The sequence below is a fragment of the Brachyhypopomus gauderio genome, chromosome 10, assembly GCF_052324685.1.
Source record: "Brachyhypopomus gauderio isolate BG-103 chromosome 10, BGAUD_0.2, whole genome shotgun sequence".
In the NCBI taxonomy this organism is placed as follows: domain Eukaryota; kingdom Metazoa; phylum Chordata; class Actinopteri; order Gymnotiformes; family Hypopomidae; genus Brachyhypopomus; species Brachyhypopomus gauderio.
The window spans coordinates 6,965,808-6,980,272 of record NC_135220.1 but is presented as its reverse complement, the minus strand read 5'-3'; the positions used below and the strand labels follow the sequence as shown (position 1 = coordinate 6,980,272).

Below are 14,465 nucleotides of genomic sequence, written 5' to 3'. Positions count from 1 at the left end.
TGAGATCGACCCATTCTTTCACAAATGTTTGTAAAAACAGTCTGCATGCCTAGGTACTTAATTTTATACAACTGTGGCCATGGAAGTGGTTGGAACACCTGATTCTGATAATTTGGATGGGTGAGCGAATACTCAATATATATTGGCAATATAGTGTACATGTGTAGACATGGCATTCATGGGAGAGTTGCTAGAAGGAAGCCTCTGCTCTCAAAAAAGAACAAAGTTGCCTGTTAAACTTTCTGGAACAGAGACTTTCTGGAAGTCCATTCTCTGGACAGATGAGTAAAATTATTTGGCCACAATCACGGGTGCCAAGTTTGGAGAAAAGTCAACACTGCATATAAAGAGAAGAACCTCCTCCCAACAGTGAAGCATGGTGGTAAACATGTGAAGGCCCAGGCCTGCTTTTCCGGCCCCGTTCCTGGATTACTCCGTATTATCCAGGGAACCAGCAACAAATTCTTGACCAGGATCTCCTGCCATCAATCAGGGAGTTGAAGCCCGGACAGAAATGGATTGTGCAACAAGACAATGACAAATCATTCCAGCAAAAGTACAAAAGTAACTCTAGATTGGCCTAGTTATAGTCCAGACCACAATCTTAGGTGCCACAAGCTACTAACATTCACATTATATAAACAGGCAGTTCACATACTTTTGCACTTGTCAAATAAATTACTTGAATAAGTAATGAATGTGTGTGTGGGGCTTCAGCTACTGTTAGTGGGACCACTCTGACATAATGCCTGACAAGCTTTCTGCACCTAAAGCCAAAATATTTGAGAGTAGTGCGTGTGTGTTTGAGTGTGTTGTTCATGCACATTTGCACGTGTGTGAGGAAGTGAACGATCCTTTGCATGCGTGCGCTTGTGGGAATAAGAGGGAATGCATATTTACGTGTGTGTGTATGTGTGTCCCAGTCTCCCCTTGGTTGGTATCTGGCAGTTTCGCTGGTGTCAAGACTGTGTGCTAATGGGGTGGGGCAGGTTTCCCACCAGCAGACCCCACGTGGCCAGCCATCGTTTCTTCACACCTTTCCCCACACAGTAGCTCACGCCTCTCTGGTGTGACAGTGACAGGAAGACGTGCTTTCTCTGTTCTCACGCAAGCATGGGTTAAGAGTGGAGGTGGCTAAGGACACGCTGGACGAGAACATGTCTGTGCGTGGAAGACGTTCTAAGAATGAGTGTGTGTGAGTGTGTGTGTGTGTGTGTGTTTTCGAGTCTGGTACCGTGTGAGCTTGTGTATAAGTGAGTGTGTGTGTGTCTGTAGGACAGTAGTGTTTCCTGTTGGCACTGCTGGACCCTCAGCCCTGACTCTGATTGGCTGGGACTCCAGCACCCAGCAGCTGGAATGTCCTGTTTGGCTTGTTCTGTTCCAGCTTTTTGTGTGCCCTGTTTTGATTGGCTAGGCTGGCATTTGTGAGAGTGCATGCGTGTGTGAGTGTACGCGTGTGTGTGTGTGTGTGTGTGTGTGTGCGCGTATGTTAGTGTGCCTGTGAGAGTGTTTGTGAGAGTTTGCGCAAGGCAAGGCTGCGCAGCCGTCGCTGTTTGATGTGTCCCATTGTGTGTAAGCCAAGCTGCTTCCTGCTACCTCAGAAAAAAAGACTGATGGGAAGAGATTGTGTGTGTGTCTGAGTGGGAGGAGGTGTGAGATTGTGTGAGATGAGATGTGAGATGCTGAGGGCCCTCGTTGGGTATTTTCCACAGTAGTCTAATGGTGTACTGCAGTGTTTTTAGTGCTTAATGATCATGATCTTCATCGCAGCCACCGGGAGACATGAACGTTCACATCCATCCATCCATCCATCCTCACACACACACACACACACACACTTTCACTCGTACTCGCACAAAAGCTCTCACACACTCTCTCATGCACATATGGACTCATGCACACACACTGTCACACACGTGCTCACACACACACGCTCTCTCTGTCTCTCTCACTCTCACACACTCACACACACACACACACACACACGTGCTCACACACACACGCTCTCTCTCTCTTTCTCTCTCACACACACACACACACTCTCACACACACACACACACACACACACACACACACACACACACACACACACACACAGGAGCTATTGGCTTCAGTATAATCCCCTTTTAGAGTCAGCAGCACTGTATCGCTTCTCAGGTGTGCCAGTGTATGGCATGCAGTGAGTCGCCCCCTAGTGGTCCTTGAGCTCTTGGACAGAGGACATGCAGCGGTCAGATCCTCTCACGGAAGGCAGCGTGGGGGCACTGGGCAAGAAGGAAAGCTGACAGAGGCAGTGTAACGCACTGGACGGTGTGACGTTGTGGTGGGTGTGATGTGCTGGGCGGTGTGACCCTGGCTATTGGCATTCATGTGGTTGTTACTTTTAGACATACCACTCTCTTTCATCAGGATAATGTACTTTGTCACACTGCAAATCTGTTCAGCAATGAGGAAAATGATGGAGTGTTGATGGGGCCTCCACACTCCCCAGATCTCCGATCAATCAACTGAAGCATATGATCCACTGGGAGGTGCTTGGAAAAAAAATCTGATATCTGGAGGGTCTGTCACAATCAACAGGACTTAATTATTTGCTTATGTCTTGGTGCCAGGTCCTGCAGGACTGACTTGTGGAGTCAATGCCTCTTTAGCTGAGCCACAGTGGGCCGCAGTGATTCCTCACTTGCCTTCACAGTCCCCAGATCTTAATCTTGTAGAGGCCTCAGAAGAGCATCTCATCCCCATCTAACTGGTGACAACTGTGAATAGCTGTTACAGACTAGCCACGACTCCAACTGCTGCCGCTCTACTAGATGGGTGTCTCCAGTACAGACACCAACGCTCTACTAGATGGGTGTCTCCAGTACAGACACCAACGCTCTACTAGATGGGTGTCTCCAGTACAGACACCAACGCTCTACTAGATGGGTGTCTCCAGTACAGACACCAACGCTCTACTAGATGGGTGTCTCCAGTACAGACACCAACGCTCTACTAGATGGGTGTCTCCAATACAGACACCAACGCTCTACTAGATGGGTGTCTCCAATACAGACACCAACGCTCTACTAGATGGGTGTCTCCAGTACAGACACCAACGCTCTACTAGATGGGTGTCTCCAATACAGACACCAACGCTCTTCTAGATGGGTGTCTCCAATACAGACACCAAAGCTCTACTAGATGGGTGTCTCCAGTACAGACACCAACGCTCTACTAGATGGGTGTCTCCAATACAGACACCAACGCTCTACTAGATGGGTGTCTCCAATACAGACACCAACGCTCTTCTACATGGGTGTCTCAATACAGACACCAACGCTCTACTAGATGGGTGTCTCCAATACAGACACCAACGCTCTACTAGATGGGTGTCTCCAGTACAGACACCAACGCTCTACTAGATGGGTGTCTCCAATACAGACACCAACGCTCTTCTAGATGGGTGTCTCCAGTACAGACACCAACGCTCTACTAGATGGGTGTCTCCAGTACAGACACCAACGCTCTACTAGATGGGTGTCTCCAGTACAGACACCAACGCTCTACTAGATGGGTGTCTCCAATACAGACACCAACGCTCTACTAGATGGGTGTCTCCAGTACAGACACCAACGCTCTACTAGATGGGTGTCTCCAATACAGACACCAAAGCTCTTCTAGATGGGTGTCTCCAATACAGACACCAACGCTCTACTAGATGGGTGTCTCCAGTACAGACACCAACGCTCTACTAGATGGGTGTCTCCAGTACAGACACCAACGCTCTACTAGATGGGTGTCTCCAGTACAGACACCAACGCTCTTCTACATGGGTGTCTCCAATACAGACACCAACGCTCTACTAGATGGGTGTCTCCAATACAGACACCAACGCTCTACTAGATGGGTGTCTCCAATACAGACACCAACGCTCTACTAGATGGGTGTCTCCAATACAGACACCAACGCTCTACTAGATGGGTGTCTCCAATACAGACACCAACGCTCTACTAGATGGGTGTCTCCAATACAGACACCAAAGCTCTTCTAGATGGGTGTCTCCAATACAGACACCAACGCTCTACTAGATGGGTGTCTCCAATACAGACACCAACGCTCTTCTAGATGGGTGTCTCCAATACAGACACCAACGCTCTACTAGATGGGTGTCTCCAATACAGACACCAACGCTCTACTAGATGGGTGTCTCCAATACAGACACCAAAGCTCTACTAGATGGGTGTCTCCAATACAGACACCAACGCTCTTCTAGATGGGTGTCTCCAATACAGACACCAACGCTCTTCTAGATGGGTGTCTCCAATACAGACACCAACGCTCTACTAGATGGGTGTCTCCAATACAGACACCAACGCTCTACTAGATGGGTGTCTCCAATACAGACACCAACGCTCTTCTACATGGGTGTCTCAATACAGAGGCCATTCTGTGTGTGTGTTTCTCTGGAAACTGTATACTTCAGTACTTTGTGTGCTTCATTTCTACTCACACATTGACGTGATCTAAAAAACACCGGAGGACTACACTGAAGTGGAATGAAGGTGCTGCGCCCCTCCTTTGCTCCTCTGAGGGCTTTTGACAAGGCACATTCCATCAGGGTGGTGATGTCATGAGAACTGGCCTCAGGCAGACAGGCCTGCTTATGTTCTCTGGAGAGAGAGGGGGGGTGGGGGGGGGGGGGGGGGGGGGGGGAGGAGAGTGTGTGTGAATAAGTTCACTGAGGCATGGAGGCTGAGTGAGGGGGGGGGGCGGGGGCAGGCAGGGAGGGGTTACCATAGATCACGTCCAAGCTAACATTCACCTATTTGAGGCGAATGTGTGGAATGAATACATTTTGTGTGCGTGCGTGCCTATGTGCTTGTGTTCGTGTGTGTATACATGCATGTGTTCGTACGTTCTTTGACATCGGGGTAGCAGATACACTATAGCCTCCAAGTTATCACAATATTTTCACACTTATTTAGCCATTTGTTTTGGCACATTTAGTACTTTAATAAATCAGCACATCCTGGGTTAAGAAGAGCAGCTACAAATGAACGCAGTATGAACGCAGTATGAACACAGTATGAACGCAGTATTAACACAGTATGAATGAATTCTGAACACGAGTGCAGTACGAGTGTTTCGTTTACAGTCAGATCAACATATGGGGTATCATACTTCAGTATCATACATAAGTATTCATGCAGTGTTCATATTGTTGCTGTTCATTGCCTTTATGCTGTTTGCTCCTGAAGTCTCAACAAGTCTTCACAGCCCTGAACAGTGTCTTCTGACCTTTAGAGGGTGTATGTTTTCTAGAGTGAGAGATGGGGTCATTGCCAGTACAGCCTATGCATTCAGAATAGTCCCATTATGTGAGCACTGAGCTGTCCTGCTATGGAACAAGCCCAGAGAGGAATGGGAAGTAAGAGAAACTTGTCTGGAACCTTTTCTGCCAAATGCTCTGAACTCCCCCGTCAGACGACTGGCTGAAGCTCATAGGCTCTAAGTGAGCTGCTATCGTCTCACAGTGAGCTGCTATCGTCTCACAGTGAGCTGCTATCGTCTCACAGTGAGCTGCTGTCGTCTCACAGTGAGCTGCTGTCGTCTCACAGTGAGCTGCTATCGTCTCACAGTGAGCAGCTATCGTCTCACAGTGAGCTGCTATCGTCTCACAGTGAGCTGCTGTCGTCTCACAGTGAGCTGCTATCGTCTCACAGTGAGCAGCTATCGTCTCACGGTGAGCAGCTATCATCTCACGGTGAGCAGCTATCATCTCTCAGTGAGCAGCTATCGTCTCACAGTGAGCGGTCATCGTCTCGTTTGCAGGACTGACGCATGCTCATGCGTGCTCTTCAGTGGCTCTGTGTCCGTGTTGTGGGATCAAGCATAAAGATTGTCTGACTCTCTCTCTCTCTCTCTCTCTCCTCTCTCTCTCTCTCTCTCTCTCTACTTCTCTCTCTCTCTCTCTCTCTCTCTACTTCTCTCTTTCACTCTCTCTGCTTTTCTTTTTCTCTGTCTGTCTCTACTTCTCTCTTTCTCTCTATCTCTACTTCTCTCTCTCTCCCTCTCCCTCTCCCTTCTCCTGTCCTCCCACTGACGTGTGTGTTTTGACCCTGTTATGAGGCATGTTCTTGTGAGGATGGGGTGGTTCCAGAAGGCAGACTGAAGAACGTGTTCATGTGCTGTGACTCCCTGTGCCATCAGTCTCGCATTTGCTCAGAGGAGGACGGAGAAGGAGAGTATGTGCTGATCTCCCAGTCTGTGCTGATCTCCCAGTATGTGCTGATCTCCCAGTCTGTGCTGATCTCCCAGTCTGTGCTGATCTCCCAGTCTGTGCTGATCTCCCAGTATGTGCTGATCTCCCAGTATGTGCTGATCTCCCAGTATGTGCTGATCTCCCAGTCTGTGCTGGTCTCCCAGTATGTGCTGATCTCCCAGTCTCCTCTCTGTGCAGGTGGTCTCCAGTTCCACGCTCCTGTGCTGGTCAACAAGGTGTTTATTTCTTAAGCTGTTCCTCGCTTTCTCTCCCTCCCCCCTCTCTCCTCCTCCCTCTCTCAGATCCTTCCCCCTCCTTCCTCTCAGACTCCACCCCCCCTCCCCTCCTCCCTCTCTGACTCCACCCCCTCTCCCCTCCTCCCCCTCTCAGACTCCACCCCCTCTCCCCTCCTCCCTCTCTGACTCCACCCTCTCTCCCCTTCTCCCTCTCTCAGACTCCACCCTCTCTCCCCTCTTCCCCCTCTCAGACTCCACCCCCCTCCCCTCCTCCCTCTCTGACTCCACCCCCTCTCCCCTCCTCCCCCTCTCAGACTCCACCCCCTCTCCCCTCCTCCCTCTCTGACTCCACCCTCTCTCCCCTCTTCCCCCTCTCAGACTCCACCCCCTCCCCTGAGTGCATACATGATACGGCAGGTATCGACACCATTATATTCAGCACTGAATTCCCTGTGCATGTATAACATTATAGTCTACACATTCATTAGTAATGACACATGGAAAATGCAGTTCCTCTCACTGCCAGTGATTTGCAGTGGAGTAACTTCCCAGTAACACAGTAACAGAAACGTTGATGTATGTGCTGGTGTGTGTGTGCTTGGTTTTTGTGGTGTTTGTCTGTGGGTGTGGGTGTCCTTCTACCAGCCGTACATTATAGGTCTCCTCTGGGCACAGGCACCTGTACGAAACACACTACAATCAACAAAAGTCCAACTCAATTAACAAAACCCAATTAAAACGACTAGTGAGTGAGTAACGACTGAGTAACAATTTCCTAGGAACAAATTCCAGTCTTGGAACTCTGATAGCAAATTCGTTTTTAAATTTATTTTAGTCATGAATGGACAAAGTGTGACAGCTCTGCAGATGTGTGAAGTGCATGTGGCAGCGCACACTCATCAAACCACAGCAAATCCAGCATGCACTTCCACTGGACTCTTTATACTTGGCCCATTAAATGCAAGTGCATCAGCTGTTTTGAGCTGGGACTCGAAGCCTGGCACCACCGCTCCACTCAGAACACCCCAGTATAGCTCGGCTCAGGGCCCGCATCTGAGAACTAACACAGGAACTCCAGGACCCAAGTACCTGGATGTGGTTTTGTCTGTGTGTATCTTTTGTTGGAAGTCAAGCCGATGACCTCTGGTGACCTGTGTTTGTTCAGGAGAGTGGGAGAAGAAGTTGTGTTTTTCACAGGTTATGTCTTTCTGAAGATGGAGGCTGTTTTCTCTCTTATTTTGTCCAATCAATCCGTTTGTTTGTGTGCGCATGCATGTGTGGGTGTGTGTGAGCATGCTTGTGGGAGTATGTGTGGGGTATGTGTGTGTGTGGGGTGGGTGTGATGTATGAAGGTGTGTGTAAGTGTGGGAGGGTGTGTGTGTATGTGAGTGTGACGTGTGAGTGTGTGTGATGTGTGGGGTGTGTGAGTGTGTGTGGGGGGGGGGTGTGTATGTGAGTGTGGGGTGTGTGAGTGTGTGTGGGGGGGTGTGTGTGAGTGTGGGGGGGTTGTGTGTGAGTGTGTGTGTGTGTGTGTGGGGGTGGGGGTGTGTGTGTGGGGGTGGGGGTGTGTGTGTATGTGAGTGTGATGTGTGGGGTGTGTGTGTGTGTGTGTGTGTGTGTGGGGTGTGTGAGTGTGTGTGTGGGGGGGGGTGTGAGTGTGTGTGGGGTGTGTGAGTGTGTGTGTGGGGGGGGGTGTGTGAGTGTGTGTGGGGGTGGGGGTGTGTGTGTATGTGAGTGTGATGTGTGGGGGTGTGTGGGGGGGTGTGTGTGTGTGAGTGTGTGGGGGGGTGGGAGTGTGTGAGTGTGTGTGTGAGCATGCTTGTGGGAGTATGTGTGGGGTATGTGTGTGTGTGGGGTGGGTGTGATGTATGAAGGTGTGTGTAAGTGTGGGAGGGTGTGTGTGTATGTGAGTGTGATGTGTGAGTGTGTGTGATGTGTGGGGTGTGTGAGTGTGTGTGGGGGGGGTGTGTGTATGTGAGTGTGGGGTGTGTGAGTGTGTGTGGGGGGGTGTGTGTGAGTGTGTGTGAGTGTGTGTGGGGGTGGGGGTGTGTGTGTATGTGAGTGTGATGTGTGGGGTGTGTGTGTGTGTGGGGTGTGTGAGTGTGTGTGTGGGGGGGGTGTGTGAGTGTGTGTGGGGTGTGTGAGTGTGTGTGTGGGGGGGTGTGTGTGAGTGTGTGTGGGGGTGGGGGTGTGTGTGTATGTGAGTGTGATGTGTGGGGTGTGTGGGGGGGGTGTGTGTGAGTGTGTGGGGGGGTGGGAGTGTGTGAGTGTGTGTGTGAGCATGCTTGTGGGAGTATGTGTGGGGTATGTGTGTGTGTGGGGTATGTGTGATGTATGAAGGTGTGTGTAAGTGTGGGAGGGTGTGTGTGTATGTGAGTGTGTATGTGTGGGGTGTGTGAGTGTGTGTGTGGGGGGGTGGGGGTGTGTGAGTGTGTGTGGGGGGGGTGTGTGTATGTGAGTGTGATGTGTGGGGTGTGTGAGTGTGTGTGGGGGGGGTGTGTGTATGTGAGTGTGATGTGTGGGGTGTGTGAGTGTGTGTGGGGGGGGTGTGTGTGAGTGTGGGGGGGTTGTGTGTGAGTGGGGGTGGGGGTGTGTGTGTATGTGAGTGTGATGTGTGTGTGTGAGTGTGTGTGTGGGGGGGTGTGTGTGGGGGGTGTGTGTGAGTGTGTGTGTGTGGGGGTGGGGGTGTGTGTGTATGTGAGTGTGATGTGTGGGGTGTGTGGGGGGGTGTGTGTGTGGGGGGGGTGTGTGTGAGTGTGATGTGTGGGGTGTGTGGGGGTGGGGGTGTGGGGTGTGTGGGGGTGGGGGTGTGTGTGAGTGTGATGTGTGGGGTGTGTGAGTGTGTGTGTGTGTGGGGGGGGGGTGTGTGAGTGAGTGTGGGGGTGGGGGTGTGTGTGTATGTGTGGGGTGTGTGAGTGTGTGTGTGGGGGGGTGGGAGTGTGTGAGTGTGTGTGTGGGGGGGTGGGAGTGTGTGAGTGTGTGTGGGGGTGGGGGTGTGTGTGTGTGTGGGGGGGGGGTGTGTGGGGGGGTGGGAGTGTGTGTGTTGGGGGTGTGTGTGAGTGTGTGTGTGGGGGTGGGAGTGTGTGTGTGTATGTGAGTGTGATGTGTGGGGTGTGTGAGTGTGTGTGTGTGTGTGTGTGTGTGTGTGGGGGGGGGGGGGGGTGTGAGTGTGTGTGGGGGTGGGGGTGTGTGTGTATGTGTGGGGTGTGTGAGTGTGTGTGGGGGGGTGGGAGTGTGTGAGTGTGTGTGTGGGGGGGTGTGTGTGAGTGTGTGTGTGGGGGTGGGAGTGTGTGTGTATGTGTGTGTGTGTGTGGGGGGGGTGTGTGAGTGTGTGTGGGGGTGGGGGTGTGTGTGTGGGGGGGGTGTGTGTGAGTGTGTGTGTGGGGGTGGGAATGTGTGTGTATGTGAGTGTGATGTGTGGGGTGTGTGAGTGTGTGTGTGTGTGTGGGGGGGGGGTGTGAGTGTGTGTGGGGGTGGGGGTGTGTGTGTGGGGGGGTGGGAGTGTGTGTGTGGGGGGGTGGGTGTGTGTGAGTGTGTGTGTGGGGGGGTGGGTGTGTGTGAGTGTGTGTGTGGGGGGGTGTGTGTGAGTGTGTGTGGGGGTGGGGGTGTTCAGCAGTGGCAGCCTGGACTTCTACCCCTCCGCTTGGGACTGATGTTATCTGGGGGATTAAGCCTGCCGCTGCACAGCTCGGACTGGGAGGGGCAAGTACTGTCCCCCCACCCCCTCCTGTGGGAGGGGCGAGGTGCATGCTCCGGGGTCAGCCTCTTCACCATGGGAAAGACCAGGGGAGCCTGGCCCACTGAACACAGGGATAAAACTGGAATGGTAAAAGAGGAATGCTGCTCTCTGCTTCCTCCTCTCACCCTCTCTTCCGGATGGAGAAGTTTTCTCACAGGAACCTTGTGCTACTGACGTATGTGGGACATGCTAGGCATATGCCTGTCACCTCCTTATTGGACTCAGGCAGTCCAATAGTCAGGTCAGGCAGTCAGGCAGAGTCAACCCAACAGCCCCAGATTCATGCAGGAGGATCTGTGTCTCCTGGTCGTCTTGTCTGCTGATCTCTGCTGCTCAAGTCACCGTGTGCCCCCAGGCCCACCGTGGGGCCGCCCACTGCCAGTCTACCCCCCCCCCCCCCCCAGTTCTCTTTACAGGGTCTATTTTGGTGTGGCGAGCCAGACCGGACGGTTCCCACACAGCGGTTCCCATGGTTATCGCTGCGGAGATAGCGTCAGGGATGGTGGTGTTGGGTTGGGGGGGCAGTTTGATGGGGAGTGAGAGAGACAGCTCTGTGATGGCAGATGGAGAATAACAGAAGAACTCGTCCCATATCAGTGGAGACAGAAGGGGCAGCAATAGAGAAAGGAGAGAGAGGAAAGGAAAAGATAGATAAAGAGCAAGAGATACAAGTGAAATCAAAGTGCGTGTGTGTACAGAATCAGAGGGAGATGTGTGTACTACCTGTAGTCACACACCAAATCAGAGGGAGATGTGTGTACTACATGTAGTCACACACCAAATCAGAGGGAGATGTGTGTACTACATGTAGTCACACCAAATCAGAGGGAGATGTGTGTACTATATGGTGTACACACACACACACACACACACACACACACACACACACACACAATCAGACGAAGATGTGTGTACTGCATGGTGTACACACAGAATCAGAGTGAGAAGTGTGTACTATATGGTGTACACAGAATCAGAGTGAGAAGTGTGTACTATGTGGTGTACACAGAATCAGAGTGAAGTGCGTACTATATGGTGTACACAGAATCAGAGTGAAGTGTGTACTATGTGGTGTACACAGAATCAGAGTGAGAAGTGTGTACTATATGGTGTACACAGAATCAGAGTGAAGTGTGTACTATATGGTGTAGAAAGGGAGATTGTGAGTGATGGCAGATTAGGTCATGCAGTCAGTGGTTCTCTATCTGTGTTGGCTGGAGCAGTAATATCTATAAGGGGAGAGTAAGGGGGAGGGGGGCGGGGCCACAGTGGCACGGAGTGAGGAGTGGATTCAGTTCCCACACTCATAATGACTGTGTCACAGGAGTCTGAAAGAGGTCTGCCTCTGGACAATTCACTGGAGCCAGAGAGAGAGAGAGAGAGAGAGAGACAGAGAGAGACACTAGCACACAGGAACTCTCTCAGGCCAGTGTAGTCTTTAGATTTCACCTCACTGCATTCAAACCAGAAGTGAAATCTCCCCTACAAACACACACACACACACACAGACACACACACACACAGTCTACTGTCCTTTTGTTCATCTACCTCTCTTTCCTCTCAGCTCGTTTCTCTCCTTCTTTCACTGTTTTCTCTTTTTTGTCCTCTGCTGTGTGTTGTCCCACACCTCTCTGCGGTCTTCTCGTTGTCATGGACGCCGTGATTGCGAGAGCTTTGATGTTGCTACCTCTCTATCCGGCTCATCTCAGACACCATTAGCACTTAACCCCATGACCTCTCACTGTGTGTGTGTGTGTGTGTGTGTGTGTGTGTGTGTGTGTGTGTGTGTGTGTGTGTGTGTGTGTGTGTGTGTGTGTGTGAGAGAGAGAGAGAGAGAGAGATTTCTTTCTGTATAGGTAAATGTCCTCACATTGATTCACAATCTTTTTACTGCCCAAGGTTTTTATTTATAAAAAAAATCAATCACAATAAACAAAAGCAAATACTGTGTTCTGGTGTGTTCAGTGTGTGGAAGGTACCGTGTTCTGTGGTGTTTTGTCTGGAGTTGCTCTGTGTCCTGCGGTGCAGGTGTTCTGTTTGGAGCTGCTCTCTGTGTCCTGCGGTGCAGGGATCTGTTTGGAGTTACTCCCTGTGTCCTGCGGTGCAGGGATCTGTTTGGAGCTGCTCTCTGTGTCCTGCGGTGCAGGTGTTCTGTTTGGAGCTGCTCTCTGTGTCCTGCGGTGCAGGGATCTGTTTGGAGTTACTCCCTGTGTCCTGCGGTGCAGGTGTTCTGTTTGGAGCTGCTCTCTGTGTCCTGCGGTGCAAGTGTTCTGTCTGGAGTTGCTCCCTGTGTCCTGCGGTACAGGTGTTCTGTCTGGAGCTGCTCTCTGTGTCCTGCAATGCAGGGATCTGTTTGGAGCTGCTCTCTGTGTCCTGCAGTGCAGGGATCTGTTTGGAGTTGCTCCCTGTGTCCTGCGGTACAGGTGTTCTCTTTGGAGCTGCTCTCTGTGTCCTGCGGTACAGGTGTTCTCTTTGGAGCTGCTCTCTGTGTCCTGCGGTACAGGTGTTCTCTTTGGAGCTGCTCTCTGTGTCCTGCGGTACAGGTGTTCTCTTTGGAGCTGCTCTCTGTGTCCTGCAGTGCAGTGTTCTGTCTGGAGTTACTCCCTGTGTCCTGCGGTGCAGGTGTTGCGGACTGTCTATGGTTTTCTCAGGACTGAACTTGGCCTCCCTCTGTCAATATTTACCGTTGGGAATGAATCACTAAGCATTCTGACCGTGTTCCCCAGACGCTCCGAGGCTGTGTGTTCAGGAGAAGACTGACGAATCAAAGAGGCCATCGTGAGCGTGAGGTATGTCTCGGTGTGCTTTCACTGTGGAATCTGGTAGCACTCCCATGACAAGGTACTGGGAAAAGGAGAGGATGATTGTCACGGTTAATTGGGCGTGACAGAACAGCTACACAACAAGACAACCTACACACACACATACGCACGCACACACACACACACGCACACACAATCTCTCATTCTCTTTCTCTTGCTCTATCTCTCACACAGTGCACATCTCTAGTTCTCACTCTTTTATGTTTTCCCACGGTGTTCCCACAGTATTCCCGCGGTATTCCCGCAGGACTCCTGCAGCAAAGCCCTATACCACCCTGAGCTCAGCCGTCGTAGAGGAGACGTTAGAGCTGGTCACACCTCAGCGTACAGAGAGCCCTGAGCTGGTCACCAAGTTCTTCCTCCTCTGTGCTGGACGTGCAGTGAACACATTGAATCTAGTGAGAGAGATGAGAATGTTAAAAGCACTGTGGCACACTGGTGGGTACACACCACCGATACACACCATGTACACACACCATGTACACGCACCACCGATACACACCACCGATACACACAGGCTTCCTTGCACAGATAAGAAATATGGCTAATATGATATGGCTGGGGTCTTGATTGTGTAACATCTCATGTTTGCTGGATTACCCTTGCTTCAGTTTCTGAGTGGATCTGGGTGGAGGGGGTAGGGGGGAGAGAGAGAGAGAGAGAGAGAGAGAGAGAGGGAGGGAGAGCTACAGAGCTGCCAAATCGGGCCTAGCATTAGTTCTCCTCTCTCTGTGTTGGGCCGTTCTGACAATCCTCCCCCAGAGGGGCCCAGGGGCATCAGCTCGGAGCCGATGGCAGCGCACACGGGTCTCCAGTGCCACAAACAGCCCCCTCACCCGTTCTCCTGCCCCTGTGTGGGGCCACTGTGGTCAGTCCTGTCCAGCTTACCGCTCTCCTCCACACAGCCTGTCTGGCTTGGCTTTTTTAGCAGGACAGTGTGGAGGGAGTCTGTGTGACGAGGGACAGATTGTGAGCAGACACGGTCCGACCGATGCCTACTGCATGGTTGACTGAGACACTCTTTCTCTCCCTGATACACACACACACACAAACCTCCCACACACGCTATTAGCACTGACAGGGCTGTTAATGACAGCATCTGGAGGTAGTAAATGAGGACCCTACTCACCCTGAGTGAGCGCTCTCATTACACACAGGCCAACAGGGGTTGGCACCTTTCTGCTGTCTAATGACAATTTGTGCTTTTCTGTTAATAGTGCTGTGTGTTGTACGCATTGTGGGAGGCCTCTTTTATAGCTCATTGTTCCATAAATAAATTTCATGTTTTTATGTTATACTATATAATGACTGCTTTTTCCAGTTCTGTTTCGGTGCAAAAGTGGAGGGTTAGCAGAGCAAGAGAAAACATCTCTCCCTCCCTCTACTCTGTCACTCTCTCCCCTCCCTCTCTCTCTCTCTCTCTC

At 51.4% G+C, this 14,465-nt stretch overlaps 1 protein-coding gene across 9 annotated transcripts in view; it reads left to right on the top strand.

Moving 5' to 3' along the window:
- The window catches only part of exd3 (exonuclease 3'-5' domain containing 3), a 40,006-nt gene that overhangs the window by 22,084 nt on the left and 3,457 nt on the right, over positions 1–14,465 (top strand). The window contains exons 19-20 of one of the 9 annotated variants that reach the window (XR_013133616.1): positions 12,946–13,008; positions 13,267–13,479. The exons of 6 other annotated variants lie outside the window; for them this stretch is intronic. Coding sequence is in view for 1 of the 3 variants with exons in the window: in XM_077019087.1 (XP_076875202.1) it covers positions 12,946–13,008; positions 13,267–13,320 (117 nt within the window). In the remaining 2 variants the exon portion in view is untranslated. Of the gene's footprint in view, positions 1–12,945; positions 13,009–13,266; position 14,465 lie in introns of those variants that run through there. 2 more of the 9 variants (XM_077019087.1, XR_013133614.1) reach the window with 2 other exon arrangements.